Here is a 19,602-nt window from a genome sequence, read left to right as displayed (position 1 = left end):
ATTCATTTATACGGTTCTTCGTACGTTTTGGTAATGCTAGTTTTTGTTTTTTTTTTTTTTGTGTTTTTTTTCGGTAGACTTTTGTACATTCGTATAATCATTACACACTCACTTACGACAATTTGGCATTTCCTTATTGTCAATAGATTTCCATGCTTTACCAAGTCTCGAATGTCACAACATTGTTTGTAGTTGTTTCTTGTCGCAAAAAAGTCCACGTGCTTATAAAAATGTACAAGTACCCACGATCTGAGGATAAAAATCTCGCATCTCGCGATTATACCACGATTTCAATTTTGGGAGTATCTTATTGAACAATTTTTTAATTAAGATTTTGTATAAATTTAGGATACACAAAAATCGTAAACTACAATAATAACATAATTCACCGTCATTATTGAGTACTCGTCATTTAAAGGTTTTTGGTGCAAATTTAAAGTAGAGGTAGAAATTTAAGGCCATATAGATCATTTTTTCCCCTCAAATTTCTACCTTTATTTTGAACAAAAACACGACAATGAAATATGTAAGAGATTTGAGGCCAAGCAAGATACGTGGTATACTATAGATCTTGAAGCCACTTACACTACGCACCGACAATATACCACACTTTCTGATTCTTAACTGTCCACATGCTATCCTAAAAAGCAATGTTTTAAAATTTCACTGATTTTCGTTCCTTATTATTGGACTTGATATCTACATTTGGCAAACTTTCCCCAATAAATATGACTTTTGTAAAAATTTTAACATATTCTATATACTACTAAAAAGAGGTACACTATCACTGTAGCAAGCCTATTAACCAATAAAAAAAATTGAATAAAAATAAATAAAGTATTTACTCTTATCTATTGCTATGAGTGAGAATGAGAACGTGTATTGTTTTTATGATTCACGTAAGAGGATAGTTTCAATTTCAAAGTTCATTCTTATTGGACCGAGTGAGCCAAAGCCAAATTGATTATAAATATATAAAATTAAGATAGGATCGAAGCAAATGAAGAAAACATTCACAATGGATAATATTGATGCATTTTTTTTTTCCTTTCATAATATATATATATATAGCTTTAAGTATAGTAGCTATAAGTTATAACTTAGATGAATTGAGGATTTGGTGTTGAGGTGGTTATTGAACACGTGTCTTTTTATTACTATTACTCTTTCTATTGTTTAAATTAAAAAGAAAGATCATATCAGCCGCTTCAATCCTTATCTATCTTTCTCTCTTATAAATCGTCATTCAATTCTTTTGGTTTAGAGTTATACAACCATACACACCAAAAGAAAAAAAAAACCTTCTGAACAAGAGAAAAGACCTTCTGAGTATCCAACTTCGTAAAAAAAGCACCAAAAAAATACCTTCCCTCCTTTGCAAATATCTACAGCGTCAACAAGTAAAAAAGAAAAAAAAAACCATTCTCTCTTCTGTAAATTTCTACAGCATAGACAAGTCAAATAAAAAGTTGTTCCCTTTTTTGCAAATACCTACAGAAGTATCCAACTTCCTAAAAGAAAAAAAAAAAAAAAAACTCTTCCCTTTTTGCAAATATCTATAGCGGAGACAAGTAAAAAAAAAAAAAAAAAAAAAAAAACCCTCTCTCTTCTGCAAATATCTACAGGGAGACAAAAAAAGAAGAAGAAGTTGTTCCTTTTTTCAAATATCTACAGCGGAACTAAGTCAATCGTCTTGATTAAGGTATATACATATATACTATTTTTCATTGTTCTATATATATATATATATATATATATATATATAACAATCAATTTTAATTTTTTTCAACCTGTTAATTAAATTTGACGCTATATTTTTTTTATAGCGAGTGATTTATAATTTGTTTGAGGTTAATATGATGCTATAATTTGTGATTTTTTATTTTTTGCAAGATGTGAGGTTTATATCTTCGGGAGTTAGTATATATGTTTGTAAAGATGAGATTTGAGCTTGGCTGTGTTATGATGATAATTTCATAAGTATCAAGTCTAAATGATATAATGGTGTCACCAAAATGACTGAAAAGTATCAAGCATGTACGTATATACACGTACAGATTATTGACGTTTACAACTACCAATCACATTTGGTTTTTCCGTCTATCGTTGATTTAACAAGTTATTATTTTGTATTGAGTAATATTTGCTAATGATGTGATTACTTCTCAACATCAATTAAATAAATCATGAGTTCTTATTTGTGCTGCTATTTTCTTTTCAGATAGACACATCTTTAGCCTGATCATTGGTCTTATTGTGCTGATCTCTTCAACAAACGTGTTATTCATGTACGTCTTCTCAATTACTTAATTCACTTTGGCCTATTTATTGGAGTAAATATTTTTTGTATTCTTTTGTTAATTTAACAAAGCCACTATATTATTAGTACTGAGTAATATGTGTTGATCATAATATTAGTTTTCAGCATGCTTTATATTTATATCTTCGATGCTTCTTTGTGTTACTATTTTCTTTTCAGACATTGATCTTTAGTGTGATCGTTGGTTTTAAAGTGCTGAACATTACTTCAACAAACCCCGCGTCATTCACGTAAGTCATGTATCTATATTCATGTGTTTAATAGTTCAAAATTATTACAATCATGAATAGGCTCATTCTATATACTCAGATTTTAGGTTAATTTGTTAGTATTAATATACTATAAAAAAAATTGTTGCTATATTCAACTATAGTTCTTTATTGTGTGCAATATTTAATATTGTTTAGGTTATATATGCATATATATTATGTCCAGAAAATTTTAGGAAAGAATTCATAGATAATGATGCTTAAATATGTAACGGCTCCTTATAATTCTAATAAGAGTGTAAATGTACTTCAGTTCGTTTGATGGTTCTATTTATTTTAAGTTCTTAAAATGATCATTATCTCATGTTCAGTTCATTTGTTACATGAATTACTATATATAAAAAAGTCTTGCTGTATATTCAACTAAGATCACTTATTACATAATACAGTTTAGGATATATATACATATAAATTATCTGAAACCTTTACCTAAAAAAATATATAGATAATTACAAATATATTTAGCTAAAAACAATTAATAAATAACGACACAAATATATAGTAGATACTCATATATTTTATAACGGTGTAAATGTCTTTCGTTTCGTATTATGATTCTATATAATTTTTTGAAATTAATTATTATCTTTTTTTGTTTTCTTTGTATTTCTAAGTCATGGGTAGGAAACGTACACATCCTTTCCTCGATCAACCCAATAACCTACAAAACAAAAAACCTAAACCGAAGAATACTAAATACCTACACACTGAAAATTCAGATTGTACTTCCGAAACGTCAACTCTATCTAACCGTAGTCGAACAAGATTATCATTGATTTCTAATATGCAAACAACACAACAAGTACCATCACATGAGGACTCATACTTAGACTTGGGTGATTGTAAATATTGTTGTCAGTATTGTGGTGCCTATTTTTGGTTAAATGAGAGTGTAAACGACAATCGTATACCCAAATATAGTTTATGTTGCCAAAACGGGAAAGTTAAATTACCGCTACTGAAAGACAGTCCTCCTATATTAGATACTTTGTTAAATTACTATGGTGGACCAGAGAGTAAATACTATAAAAAAAATATTCGTACATTGAACTCAATGCTATCTTTTACATCGTTTGGAGCAAACATTGATTTCAATATAAACAATGCCGAAGGTCCATATATTTTTAAAATCTCGGGCCAAGTACATCATCTATTGGGATCCTTACTGCCTACTGAGGACAACCGTCCAAGATTTGCACAACTGTATATACATGACACAGAAAATGAAATCCAAAACAGAATGTCAACATTTAAATTTGACGATTCTTCAAGATTTATTACTGAATCAATCATTACAAAGTTAGTCAATATGTTGGATGAAACAAATATATTAGTACAAATATTTAGAACAATAAGAGATAGATATAAAGAAACGAATCTTCCATGTATAAGACTTAGACTTTTAGGCCGAAGAAATTGTGATTCAAATCAATATGATTTACCAACATCAAGTGACATTGGTGGATTAATAGTTGGCGACATTGGAGAATATGAAAAAGGAAAAGATATAATAGTAGAAACAAAATCAAATACTTTACAAAGAATTACAAAATTACACCCTTCATATATGGCGATGCAATATCCATTACTATTTCCCTACGGGGAAGCCGGCTACGCACCAGACTTAAAATGGAATACTGCTCATTTGAAAAAACAACCTATAAGAAAAAGAGTTCCTATGAGAGCGGTTTATTGCTACCAATTACAAGAACGCTCTAACTTAAAAAATACTTTACTGAGAAGCGGAAGATTATTTCAACAATATTTAGTCGATGCATATGCTTCTGTAGAAGAAGATCGATTAGATTTCATTAGAAGAAACCAAAAAACTTTAAGGTCTGAAATATATCAAGGTATACAAGATGCTATTAATAGAGGAGATTCTGATGCAAATACAATAGGAAAAAGAATTATTCTTCCATCAAGTCACACTGGAAGTCCTAGATATATGATACAAAATTATCAAGATGCGATGGCAATTTGTAGAGAGTATGGAAATCCTGATTTATTTGTAACATTTACATGTAATCCAAAATGGCCAGAAATCACAAGAGCATTATCTAAAATTCCTGGTCAGAAACCAGAAGATAGACCTGATATTACAACAAGAGTTTTCAAAATGAAATTAAATCTAATACTTCAAACTATAAAATTGGGAAATATATTCGGACCAGTTATTGCTGATTTATACGTTGTTGAATTCCAAAAAAGAGGATTACCACATTGTCATTTCTTATTTTGGTTACACCCTGAAAATAAAATACATGATCCATTGCAAATAGATAAAATAATTTCAGCTGAGATACCAAATCCGATGACTGACTCATTAGGATACAATATCGTCACTGAATTTATGATACATGGACCATGTGGTCTTGCCAAAACAAATGCTCCATGTATGAAGAATTCAGCATGTTCTAAAAGATTTCCTAAACAGATTCGAAATGAAACAACAATTGACGAAAATGGCATCATTAATTACAAGCGCAGAGACACCAATTTATATTCAGAAAAACAAAATATCAAACTAGATAATAGATTTGTTGTGCCATACAATAGAGAACTTTGCCTCAAATTTTGTGCTCATATAAATACCGAAATTTGTTCACAATCAATGTTAATCAAATATCTATTCAAATATTTAACAAAGGGACCTGATCGTATACGAGCAGTTTTTGAAAGTAATATATGCTCAGAAAATTCAACTCAAACAAATATTATAGAAGTAGATGAAATAAAAAATTATATTAACTGCCGGTACATTACCCCTTATGAAGCTATATGGAGGCTATATGAATATCCTATACACCATAGAATACCTGCTATTCAAAGATTATCAATTCATTTACCACGTACACAAAATATTACATACCATTCGAACCAAAAACTTGAAAATATTTTAAAACAACCCGGGATTCAAAAAACAACTTTAACAGAATGGATGGAAATAAATAAATATAACGACAAGGCTAGAGAGCTTACCTATACTGAATTTCCAAAGAAATGGGTTTGGAACCACAAAGATAAAATATGGACTCAGAGACAATCCGGTCATACAATTGGGCGAACATATTATGTTCACCCGAATTCAGGAGAATTGTACTATTTAAGATTGTTGCTAAATCATAAAAAAGGTGCTACTAGCTTTGAATCATTACAAATTATTGACGAAATTAAATATCCAACATTTCAATCAGCATGCAACGCTTTAGGATTATTAGGTGATGATAAAGAATGGGACGATTCAATTTTTGAAGCTGCATTTATATCAACATCAACACAATTAAGACAATTATTTGTTTTAATTTTATTATTTTGTAATGTAAATGATCCAATCAAATTGTTTGAAAAGCATTGGAAATTTATGACTGATGACATAATATTTAGAATTCGTAAATTATTCAACAATAATTATTTTCAAATACCTGATCATGAATTACATGATTATGTATTGTATGAATTAGAAAAAATATTGAATATGAATTCATCAAGTTTGTCAAGTTATAATTTACCTCTACCAAAACAATCATTACTAGATGACTTGAATAATAAACTTTTAAGAGACGAGCTAAATTACGATACAAATAAATTAAAAGAAGAACATTCAAAATTAATCGATTGTTTGAATGAAGAACAAAGAGACATATATGACAAAATCGTAAATGCGGTTACAAACCATAGTCACAAATTATTTTTTATTAGTGGCCATGGAGGAACTGGAAAAACGTATCTATGGAACACTATAATTAGTAAACTAAGATCAAATAATGAAGTTGTATTAGCAGTTGCATCATCTGGAATAGCATCTTTATTATTACCAAATGGAAGGACAGCACATTCTAGATTCAAAATACCTTTATCTGTTGATAAATTCTCCACATGTTACATTAAAAAACAAACTCAATTAGCAAAATTAATTGAAAAAACATCCCTTATTTTATGGGATGAAGCACCAATGAATAACAGATATTGTTTTGAAGCCCTTGATAAGTCATTACAAGATTTAAGAAATAATTACGATACACCATTTGGAGGAATGACTATAGTATTAGGCGGTGATTTCCGCCAAATATTACCTATTATAACAACAGGATCTAAAGAGCAAATAATTGATGCAACATTAACCAATTCTTATTTGTGGAAATATTTTGATATTTTAACTTTAACGAAAAATATGAGACTTAACCGACATAATATATCATCACAAGAGAAAGAAGAAATTGTTGAATTTTCCACATGGATTTTAAACATTGGTGATGGTATTGTAGATGGAATAAAAGATTTAGAAAACGAAGATGCGACATGGATAAATATACCTGACAAATATTTACTACATTATGATTTAAACCCAATTGAAATAATCTTTCATTCAATATATACTGATTTTCTTACTAATTTTAATAATATTGAATATTTGAAACAACGAACAATTGTAGCCCCAAGAAATAAAACCGTTGATCAAATAAATCAGTATATTTTAGCAATACTACCAACTGATTCAAAGACGTACTATAGTTGTGACACAATTTCACCATCCCATGGAAACGTGGATGAACTAAATCTTTTATACCCCGAAGAATTTTTAAATACATTGAATTTTAATGGATTACCACCACACGAATTAACTCTAAAAATAGGAACGCCTATTATGTTATTACGGAATTTGAATCCATCTTTAGGATTATGCAATGGTACAAGATTACTTATCACACAACTAACAAATAGAATAATCGAAGGACAAATAATTACTTCTGACAATACAAATGAAAAAGTCTATATTCCTAGAATAGAGATGACTGTACATGAATCCAAATGGCCTTTCATTTTAAAAAGAAGGCAATTTCCTGTTAGAATTTCATATGCTATGACAATAAATAAAAGTCAAGGACAATCTCTTGATAAGATTGGTTTGTACATAGAAAATGAAATTTTTACTCATGGTCAATTATATGTAGCGCTGTCTAGAGTCAAATCACCACATGGATTATTTATATTGATTCATGAATCCTTGAATAAATATCCAAATCATATAAAAAACATTGTTTACAAAGAAATTCTTTGTGGTACAAAATAAAGCACATACTACCGTCTATTTCCTATGAAATGATATATTCATGGACACATGCATTATTATAGGAGTTGACAAATTATGGAAATACAAATTTAAATTCATAGGAGTTTTAGCGACTCCGCAGTGGGTTTGCGGGAAAAAATCTCAACAAAGATGTTACCATCGGGCACCGGCCAAATAACTATGTTCAGCTTCATGAATAGGTAAACACATATAATTTATTTAAATATTGTAAAGTTATATTACTAGCATAATTATTCTCATATACTTCTAACATTTATATATACATGAATTATATAGGTATCAAATACTTCATTCTTTTTTGCTGACTCCAAATACATACTATTTACCTTCATTCTGTTTTGCTGCCTCCATATAAATACTATTTTTCCCGGCAATATAAGTGTAAATTAACTTTGCATTATCATCAGGTCTGCCAATTTAAAAAATTTCTTTAATACATCTCATATCCTTTGAATTATAAATATGGGGTTATTTAAATATATATTTAATTTATTTAAAAAATAGTTACAGCTTTTCTTTAGTTTTTGAAGAATAATTAGGCATTATATGCTGCCCATGAAAATATTTATCTGATAATGATAACATGGAATCAATTCTTAGTATTTGTGGTTTATTTGTTTTATTTTTCACCTTTTTTCCCGTTCAACAAAGCTTGGAATTGAACTAATACGAATTTCCATTGCATGACATAGACCTCCTTTTTAAGACATACAACTTTTTTAATTGTTATGATATTATTAGATTTAATACTATTGTTTATACTATTCATAAGGTCTTGAGTTCTTGAAAAAATATAAGTTATTAACTTTGATTATAATATTTCCTAAATACTCTTTGAAATTCTTTTTGCAGATGGTGAAAACTTTACAAGATCCATCATTTTGCAATTTTTTGCAAAAACTACAATCTCTGCTTAAATATATCTCTACGATAAGGTATTTTTAGTTCATTTAAATGTTTGATTTAATATTCAAATATAAGTTTAATTACTTAATTTGTTTTTATGATTCTATTTAATATTCTTTAGTTTATTATTAACTCATGTTACTTCTTAAATATGATTCGATTTATCAATATTTATTTGCAGGACTACAAAAGACCTCATGACATTATGTATTAGATTGGGTAGCAATTTTGCAAATGCATCGTCAACACGGTTTTGAATAAGTAGTAATACATATATACATATGAATCTATAAACACATGTATGAATATATGTATATATATAAATAATAACATATGTATGAATATATGTATATATATACCATATTGATACACACATGTATGAATATATGTAAGTACTAAACGTAATTAAAAGCATATGTTATCTTTAATTGGCATAAAATTTGACGAGATGATTACGTGTAAAACTATAATTATATTTTTACTAAGATAGTGGGAGCTCACAATTAACCCGCGGCAACGCGCGGGTAAATTAACTCGTTTTATCTATGATGGACATTTTATCGCAGAAAAAGTAGTCTTCTAGTTTTCTCTAAATTTTTTGTTAGTAATCAATATTTTTATGACAACGCGGAATCCGTATATTTTTAATAATCAATATGGATATCAAGAATATATAAATTTTGCTTTTCTTTGCACTCATCTCAGTCATGAATAAAAACATAAAACAGTACAAGATCAAAAAGTAGAAAAGAATCATATTGTTAGAATTTAGATGGGGATCTTTACATTCCACCTCATTACTTACCAACTATAAGTACGATATATGATGTTCCGACGAGAAGGAAAATAAATGAACGCTGGGATGGGTGGTTGATGTATACCAGTCCGGCCAGTGGAGTTGTGGCTTTTATTTATACATAAATAATCTAACATATGACTGACACGTCCCATACATATTTGGTTATTTAGTTGTCTTGCCATGATACAAAAAATCAACTGCGATCATGACATGTGAACATCTTTAATTCACTTGGCTGGACGTAAATAATAACTGAAGCGAGCAGAGATCAGTTCTGCAATAGTCTGTCTGTATCTATTTGGCATTTTAGCCAACTATATAAGAAATAAAATGACTATTTAGAAATTATAACGCCGTGATCATCTATCATAAAAGATGTCGTTGTACATCTACAACGATCGACGTCGATAGGCATGTCAAGGCATTGTGGTTGGTTCATTGTACCTAAATTCTTGAGAAAAACAGCATCAGTTGTCCCTTCTTTCTTTAAAAAATAAAATAAAAATCCCTCTTATATATGTATCTTTCATATTTTTCTCTCCCTCTCTCTCTCACACACACATATATATATATATATATATATATATATATATATATATATATATATATATATATATATATATATATATATACAGGCCCGGCCAGAGCATTAGGCCACCTAAGCAATCGTTTAGGGCCTCAATTTTTTATTAGAAAATAGGCTCAAATTTAGATGATGATAAGGCCTCATATTTGATTAGGCAGAGGCCCCACTCTAGACTTCCTCCAACAGTGAATCATCAAATATGTCTTCGGTTTAATAAGTCCTCTAATTTTTATATTGCTCAGTGCTCATACAGCGAAATAGAATCATTCATTTGAACACCAAAAATAATACAGTAAAACTTATCCTACAAATATCCATTCATTTTACAATTAATTATTATTATTAAGAAATATTGTACATACATATGCACAAGTAAATATATATTATACTATAGTGACAAATAATATCAACTTTTTTCAATGGTGTAATTAACTCAACTTACTCAATAATTGTTTTGTTAATTTTTTGTTTTTTCAGTGTAATATTTTTCCTATATTTAATTTTATTTATCTACTCGATATGAGTAGAGTTCTTATTTAAGATAGTAAAAAAAAAAAGTCGATTCTCTTATTGCATAGAAAAAAAAAATCGATTTTTGAATGTTATTAAAATACTTAATTTGTGGCTTGAACTGATTCTTTAACAAGGCCTCAATTCTAATGTTCGCTTAAGGCCCCGGTGAGCATTGGGCCGGCCCTGTAAATTATATATATATATATATATATATATATATATATATATATATAATTTAACAAGCGGGCAATAATTTCTGAACAAATTTGAAATACTGCTAAAAAAAAGTGGGGCATTACTTATTAACATAGGGAGAGTTAGCCCAATAAATAGTTAGCCAGATTACGTTATTTAAAAAATGGTCAATTAGGTATATAGTCAATTTAAACGTTTGTTTTTGTAAAATAGCCAACGTTTCATAAATCTTAGGTAAATAATCATTGCATTTTATTTACGCTTATTTACAAGCGTATATTTATAAAAATATCCATAAATGCCCAAAAAAAATTGAATTTATTTATGGGTATTTTTGTAAAAATACATTTGTAAATAAAAATGTAGTGACTATTTACCTAAGATTTACGAAACGTTGGCAATTTTGCTAAACCCGAACATTTAAGTTGGCTATTTTGCTAATTTTTTGTTTAAAAAATAATGCTCTATATTAACTGAATAGTAAATTAAATTATTAATTATTCTAGTAAATTAATTTACTATACAAATTTGAAAGTTTTAAGACTTAATTATGAAAATCAAAAGAAAGATCAAGAGAAGGAACGATTCAAACTGAATTTGTAATGAACCTGCAAAAGAAGTTTTTTGTTTAACAATATGTAAATCAAAAGAATATATGTAATTGGTAACAAAACACATATACTATTAGTAAATTAAATTAACTATTCTGGAACCTAATTTACGATATAAAATTGAAATTTTATAAATTTAATTACTAGAATCATAATACAAATCCAGAGACAGATCGAACGACTCAAACTGAGTTTGTAATGAATCTGAAAAAGAAATTTTTTGTTGAAACAATGTAAATTGAAAGATATATATAAATTTGGTAACAACATCATAATCTAAATAGTAATTTAAATTTACTCTTTAAATAAATTAATTTACTACATAAACCTCGAAATTTCTTAGTTAACTACGAGAATCAGAAGAAATTTTTTTTTGAAAAGATGATGTAATGAACATGAAAGATAAATTTATCGTTTAAATAATTTAAATTGATGAATTTGCGAACAAAATAATAATAAAAAAAAAATAGAATTTGTGAGGTATTAAGAATCAATGAGGAATTGATAACCTCAATATTTAATAGAAAAAGCAGAGAAAACGAAATCACCATAACAAACGTTTATGAGATGATGAAAAAAATCTGTAGGTTTAATAGTGAAAAAACAAATCACGGAGGAAGAGAAAGAGGCATTAAGAGCTCGGGTAAAATGGTAACCTAAAAAATTATTGGGCTATTTGTTTAATAATATAAAAACTAGAGTTAGAATCTTAAAAACAGGTAGTGGATTGGGCTGACATCGTCAATTACTGTTGCCGGTACACTAATAAAAAAAATAAAAAATAAAAACCTCAAACCGCATAGATCAGTTTGATCTATACTAATTTGTACAATAATTTGATGTCCTTGCAGACTTCCTCTTCGGCATGATGAGGGTGGACCAACGGTGGCTGTGATGAGAGAGAGAGAGAGAGAGAGAGAGAGAGAGAGAGAGAGAGAGAGAGAGAGAGAGAAGAGAGAGAGAGAGAGAAGAGAGAGAGAGAGAGAGAGAGAGATTAAAATATTGGAGAAAAAATGAATTTTATTTTGGTCCAAATTTTCATTTCCTACCAACTCCATTAAAAGAGATTTGCACCAAAGTTATTTCTTATGAGCAAAATTGCATCTATGTGACCACCAAAAAATGTGTTGTATGTAAGTCACTCTTATTTATTATTGTCATCACCAAAAAATGTGTTGCATGTAAGTCACTCTTATTTATTATTGGACCAAAATACCCTTAAAGTAGAACCACAGTTAAATATTTACAAAACAAAAGTAGACTAGAAGAAGAAAGTAGAACCACAGTTAAATATTTACAAAACAAAAGTAGACTAGAAGAAGAAAGTAGAACCACAGTTAAATAAATACAAAACAAAAGTAGACTAGAAGAAGAAAATAGAACCACAGTTAAATATTTATAAAACAAAAGTAGACTAGAAGAAGAAAGTAGAACCACAGTTAAATATTTACAAAACAAAAGTAGACTAAAAGAATAAATCGTGGACTGTTCTTCGAGCCCTAGCTCGCTATTGTTCCTCGCCGGAACGACGATCGAAACGTCGATCGGCATCTTCCGCCGCGCCTCGACCGACGACGAACCTCCCTCGCCGCAGTTCATCTCAATCCAAATATCATAAACACATCTCTCTCTCTCTCTATCGCTGGCCATGGAAGAAAAGGATTTTTCCGAAGCTTTTTATGCATATTCTTACAATCGATATCGACCAGCTCATCCTCCATTATCAGCCATAGAGAGATTCTTGAGCAACAATTCCCAGATAATACAACAGTCTCAGGCTTGATTTATCAGAAATTCAACTGCACATTTCAACAAAGATTTAAAACGAAAATCGGTTCTTTGCAAATTATAGTCAATCCATTTTCACGATACAAACATAAGCATTAACACATTCAGAAGCACAAATTGACGATGACGAAGCCTAATACGAAGCCATTGTTACCTGATTGAGCTCGCTCGCGCACCGAAGAGCTTTCTCAGCTTCCTCGTCGAACCTGAGTCTCCACTCCGCCGATTCGTCCATGGCTTCTCTGTTAGCCAAATCGCCTGCTCCGGCGAGCACCATCACCAGATCCGGAGAATCTCCGGGATCCCGAACTCCGGCGAAGGCGGCGATTGTGAGTTCGTCGTCGACGAGGAAAAGGCTGGTTCCGGCGGAGACCACCGGCGACGACGATGAGAACGCTAGGCCGTCGGGGCTGTGGTCGACGGCGAGGCTCGGGAGGCAGATCGAGAAGGAATCGAGAGTTTGGAGAAGAGGATTCTCCGATCGGCGTCGTCGACGAGGAAGATGCTGGTTCTGGCGGAGACCACCGGCGACGTCGACGAGAACGCGAGGCTGTCGGGGCTGTGGTTGAGGGCGAGGCTCGGGAGGCAGATCGAGAAGGAATCGGGAGTTTGGAGAAGAGGATTCTCCGATCGGCGTCGTCGACGAGGAACATGCTGGTTCCGGCGGAGACCACCGGCGACGGCGACGAAAACGCGAGGCCGTCGGGGCTGTGGTCGACGGTGAGGCTCGGGAGGTAGATCGAGAAGGAATCGGGAGTTTGGAGAAGAGGATTCTCCGATCGTCGTCGTCGACGATGAACAGGCTGGTTCCGGCGGAGACCACCGACGACGGCGACGAGAACGCGAGGCCGTCGGGGCTGTGCTCGACAGCGAGGCTCGGGAGGCAGATCGAGAAGGAATCAGAGTTTGGAGAAGAGGATTCTCCGATCGTCGTCGTCGGCGATGAATAGGCTGGTTCCGGCGGAGACCACCGACGACGGCGACGAGAACGCAAGGCCGTCGGGGCTGTGGTCGACGGCGAGGCTCGGGAGGCAAATCGAGAAGGAAGCGGAGTTTGGAGAAGATGATTCTCCGATCGTCGTCGTCGGCGAAGAAGAGGCTGGTTCCGACGGAGACCACCAGTGACGGCGACGAGAACACGATGCCGTCGGGGGTGTGGTCAACGGCGAGGCTCGGGAGGCAGATCGAGAAGGAATCAGAGAAGAAGAGGACGAAGGAGTGATTGTTTCCGACGGGGAAGAAGAGAAGCATCAATGGCGGCGAGGAAGCGGCAGCAACACCAACGGAAGGACCACCATCGACGCCGCCAGAGCCGCCATCACCACCGCTCCCAGGCACGATCGGCTCATCTTTTCCGATCCACCATTGCGCACCAAATGTTTGTGAAAATTCTGATAGAGAAAAGTTATCTGTGTGTTTGTGTGAAGGATCCCGCGGCGATGAGAGGGAGAGATTTAACAGTGACAAGGGTAATTAAGACAATATATATGTGACAAATATGCAAAATAAAGACACGAATGCAATTTAGACTCATTTGTGATACAAATGAAATAATGTGTTGTTGTGACTTCAGCAGCAAATTCCACCTCCCTTACAAGCATTTGCCAACTTTGGCCCAGATCTTATTTGGACTGGATGCTACCCATTTTATTTTGACCACGAATAAAACCCAAATCTAATATTTCCTCAACTAGCTCTATAATAAGTCTAGAACTCTAACATTGGGATTGGATTAGAATAAAGAAGAAGAACCCAAGGAAAGTGTCGATCCTCGTAACACTAATCGAGTTGTTTTCCACTTAAAACGGAATTGGGCTTTGATAAGGCAATAAGTTGTGCTTGTTTGTACAAGTAATTTATGATGAGATTTTAGAATGAATAAAATAGATTATTTTTAAATTACGACTTTTTAATTTTTTTCGATCAAAATCCAATATGTTAAAATTAATCTAAAAGTATAATTTCTTTATATATGTTGGTATAAACTACCCTCAATGAACCCAAACTTGTTTGAGCCAGTGGTAACACCACTCTCCGCCCAGGGGAGGATGCGGGATCGAATCCCGGCGGGCGCAATGCCCACCATTTAGTAATTTTTGGGGTGTGTTTGCGTGGTTCTAGAAATAGATACTTATATTTGTCCAACCCCCTATATTTGTAAATATCTTATCTTGTATCATTGGCTACTTATAAAACCCTCCCTAAAAAAAAATACCCTCAATGAAATATCATTTTATTTTTCATTTATATATCGTATGTCTAATTTATTTACATGGTCGTTAATAATCTATCTGATTTATTGACATTGTCGACATTACAATTTATTTTTTAAACCTGAAAAATCTGGGAATTTTTTTTTTCAAGGACACCAAATGAAAATCAACAACTGCACATCCGAAATCAATCTCGTTTCGAACCTCTCTCCATTTACCGTCGAGGATTTAGGTTTATTGGTCATGACTTTAACTTTAGGTTTTGGGCTTGAGTTTTGGTGATTCTTTGTCATTTTGGTGAAGAATAAGTTAATTCTCTTCCCAAACCCTAAAGATAATTCTCTTCTTCGTTAATTTGCTTGGTAAATATTTTTTTAATTAAATATAGTTTATTTTTGTCAGTTCTTATATAATTAAAGATATGTCATGTACTTTATGAGATTTTCCATACATCATATATATGTGTTCCAAGCCCAGTCATAGGATGAAAAAAAAAAAAAAAGAAAAAAAAAGAGGAGGTTCTATAATTTGTTTTACTGCATTTATCATACAAACTTTGTAGGTCTTTTTAAGTTTGTACAAATTAAAATAAATTCATGTCATGTCAATATAAAAACTATACAAGTTGTATTCTTGCGTTGAAGTCATCGGCAATGAAAAAAAAAGAGTGTTTCTTCATTAAAAAAATATTATGTTTTTCTTTTAAAATTGTGTAAACTTTGGTATACAGTAATATAAAAATAATTAGTAAAAAAAAATATAAATTTTAAGTTTTCGTAATATAGTTAGAGTTGCATTGTCAATTTTTTTTTAAAAAATTATCAGTAAAGTATTTAAAGTTATATACTACTTTTGAAAAATTAATTAAAATATCAAATTATTAAACATGGTACTCAATGCGTTTTTTGTAAACTTTAGCTATAAATTTTCTCTAACTTTAAACAAGTTTTGGTTATTTTATAAATTCATTGACTTTAATTAGCTACTTAATAAGAACACTCGAGATTATATCTCTGTTATATAAACTACGTACACGTCCATGAATTTACACATGTAAATTGACTTAAATACTCCATCATTTTATTTCAATAAAAGGCCAAACCAATACTATCACATAATCTTTATGGCTATTTATCTAAGATTTACGAAACGTTGACTATATAACAATTACAAACGTTTTAGTGGGCTATTTACCTATTTTTTTGTAATTAAGTAGATTAATTAATTGCTATTAAACTTACGGTGTCATTTAAGTAGTGTACCTCCTTATCAACGATGGTGTCATTTAAGTAGTGTACCTCCTTATCAACGATCCTTATCAATCTGGTCAGATTTGAAAAGTAAATGCACTGTTTTTGTATTGTCTCTTATGATGTTATTTAGAATTTAATAACACCAAGAAGTTTATCAGATTAGAGAAACTAAATAATCTGCAAAACAAGAGACAAACAATTGGTAATCCAGTTCGGCCAATTGTGCCTACTTCTGGAGTGATGATACTCCCGCTGAAAAGAGAACTTCTATATACGGTAGGATAAGTATAACAAAAGATGACCACGAATGGTAACCTTCATGGTTTCCTAATCCTTCAAAACTACCCTAGTGACTTCTAATCCAGACTTCCCTTGTGTTTGAGCTCCCCTCACTTTTCACTCAATACATTCACCAAGTGTTTGAACAACGCTTATAAAAATGCGTGTTTTACAATGCTCGAAATACACCCAAACAACTCTGTAAACATGCTCCAACAATGACTGTCAAGAATAACAGAGAATACACACAGAAAGGACAAGGTTTTTTCGGCGATGACGATCTACTCAATACCTAGGTGTAACCCTATCCAAGAGGATAAACATTCCTTTTAAATGACACATTCTCAATTGTGTATCATTGGCTAAGTTTTCTAATGCACCTGAAGAAACCTCATTCGACGATTAGAAAAAGAGCTGAAGCAAAAGCAGACAAAAGATAATTTGCAGAAAGTCCATGTCACAGATTCTGACGTGGACAAGAGCACCTAATGTCAAAACAATGATGTTCCCAACAACTCTTAGAACAATATGATTTGCCAATAACAAAAACAACAAGTTCAGGTAACAACAAGATTGATTTGACGGAAGGAATCTGATTTGAATTATATCTCAGTGTAAATCGATTCAAACATCAAACATCTCATAATTAAGTAGATTGATTGTTATTAAATTTAAGTCGGGCTATCCTTCCTCGTTAAATACCTATATGTAGAAGGATTAATTCAGATATTTTGAAATGAAGTTTTACCTCTTAAGCGAATTCTAAATCTCAAGCCGCTTACTTCAGTGTTCCTATATACCTATTCAACGCCTTGAGTGAGAAAACGTACCTGCTAACCAATCTCACGTAATCTCCAAACACTCTTTCAAATGCCCAACTTGAGCGAGTAGTAATTCAATTTTTTTTTTTTTTTTTTTCCGTTTTATGTCATTTCAAATCAAATGACCCATTAAAAATTACATGAGACGAGCTTGCTAGCTTTCAAGTTCATCAGAGATCACATTCTTTAAGTTACTGAAGTTGTGTTGCAACGATATCTTTTGTCTTGCAAAAGTAAAATACAAAGGACATTCTTCACACACACTCAAACACACATATAGAAATTCCAGCTTCACATTCACGCGGAATTCGAAAACTAAATTGCATAATTTGATGTTAAAATCTTTTTTGAAGGGTTAAATATACTTCTTTCTAGAAATACACAATTATCTGTGCACGGCATGTGATCAAATATGTGCCCAATGCCCATAGCGTCGTGGATCCCATCGATCTAGAACAATACTTCAACGGTTCCACTTAATATATATATATATATATATATATATATATATATATATATATATATATATATATATATATATATATTCTTTTCTCTGCCATTTGCCATGATTTTTTTTTTGGGCCCATTTCTTGCATAATTACATGTGGCTTTCTCATCATTGATTTAGCTTTAGGTAACTACTCACTTTTACACCAAACGAAAATTGTAATATTGGCATATCGCTCATAAAATTATGTTAATAATTGCAAGTACCAAACGATAAGCTAGATAGTATAGAGTGAATTTTAATATTACCCCGTATCCCGTATGCACATTAATTTGCAACCAAAATATTTATGGATAAAAAAGGGAAAATAACATATTTATACCCTGTGTTTTAGTGAAATGTCGAGTTTAACCCTCGGTTTTCGAAAATGTCGAGTTCATACCCTCTGTTTAACTAAAATGACGAAATTATACATTCTGTTTAACTAAAATGACGAAACTATACCCTGAAATAGACAACATAGTCACGAATATTCTTTTTATTGACTTTTCATTGACGTTGACTATAATATTTATATATAAACACCAATTATCTTTATTCATTCGCGCCATATATGTAATTTATTTAAAAACTAAAAAAATAAACAACAGTCTCTTAATCGTGAAGAAGACATAAAGAGGCAAATGGGTAAACATCGATAGTTGATAGTCATCGAAATCGCATATTCGAACAGAGAATCAAGGATTTAGAGTTATAATTCGAACACGGAATGAAGTCATCTCCTAGAATGTATGATTTTTATTATTTAATTTCAATTTAAGGCTATTTTTATTTCAAAATTGAGAATTCGGAAGTTAGGGTACTGATTTAGATTTGATTCGATTTTTCTTATATAAGAGTTAATATCAATGAAATGAGGATTTGTGACGCTGTTATTCATTTCTGGGTATAATTTCGTCATTTTAGTTAAACAGATGGTATAATTTCGTCATTTTAGTTAAACAGAGGGTATGAACTCGACATTTTTGAAAACCGAAGGTTAAACTCGACATTTCACTAAAACACAGTGTATAAATGTGTTATTTTCCCGATAAAAAATGATAATCGTCAACGCGTCAAGAGCGTGACACTCTCACATAAGGTGGGGCCCACATGCCATTGAGTCCCACAAATATGAATATGCTTATGCCACTAGCATGCTGACACTTATCAATGCTCTTACTAATTTGAGAGAGAAAATATGTAATATAAAGTTTAAATCATAGATAGCCGAACCTAGATCCTCGGTCTTTTTTTTTTGTGTTCCTCCGATTAAAATAAAGCATATCATTATTTTTTTAATTTTTAGTTTATATTTATTAAAATATAAATTAAAATAATTAAATTGATTTATTTTAATAGGAATGATACCGAGAATGACACAAAAAAAAATGTAGAATTAACGAAACGAACAATCCTTCATTTTTTGTGTTTAGAGTCGACAAATGTTTTCGCTACTTTACTTCG

The 19,602-nt window shown here is 31.6% G+C and overlaps 1 protein-coding gene and 1 long non-coding RNA gene across 4 annotated transcripts; both read left to right on the top strand.

Moving 5' to 3' along the window:
* The first annotated feature begins 1,242 nt into the window (after positions 1-1,242).
* On the top strand, positions 1,243-9,085 carry LOC149389013 (uncharacterized). 3 transcript variants are annotated; one of them, XR_016300506.1, is made up of 6 exons: positions 1,243-1,702; positions 2,226-2,288; positions 2,480-2,550; positions 7,765-7,863; positions 8,537-8,619; positions 8,772-9,085. It is a non-coding gene; the product is annotated as an uncharacterized LOC149389013 (long non-coding RNA). The 3 variants fall into 3 exon arrangements; XR_016300505.1 differs by having other exon boundaries at positions 2,222-2,288; positions 7,726-7,863; XR_016300504.1 differs by having other exon boundaries at positions 1,244-1,702; positions 2,222-2,288.
* On the top strand, positions 2,776-5,985 carry LOC149389014 (uncharacterized). Its single transcript, XM_089624661.1, has 2 exons — positions 2,776-5,887; positions 5,977-5,985. The coding sequence occupies exons 1-2, from the start codon at positions 3,206-3,208 to the stop codon at positions 5,983-5,985; spliced, it is 2,691 nt and encodes an 896-aa protein (XP_089480787.1). The 5' UTR covers positions 2,776-3,205.
* Positions 9,086-19,602: the final 10,517 nt, after the last annotated feature.

The sequence above is a fragment of the Urtica dioica genome, chromosome 8, assembly GCF_054948205.1.
Source record: "Urtica dioica subsp. dioica isolate 48M chromosome 8, U.dioica_male_clone48M_v1_H2, whole genome shotgun sequence".
Lineage (NCBI taxonomy): Eukaryota > Viridiplantae > Streptophyta > Magnoliopsida > Rosales > Urticaceae > Urtica > Urtica dioica.
The sequence above is the reverse complement of the archived record's forward strand: the minus strand, read 5'-3'. Positions and strand labels throughout refer to the sequence as shown.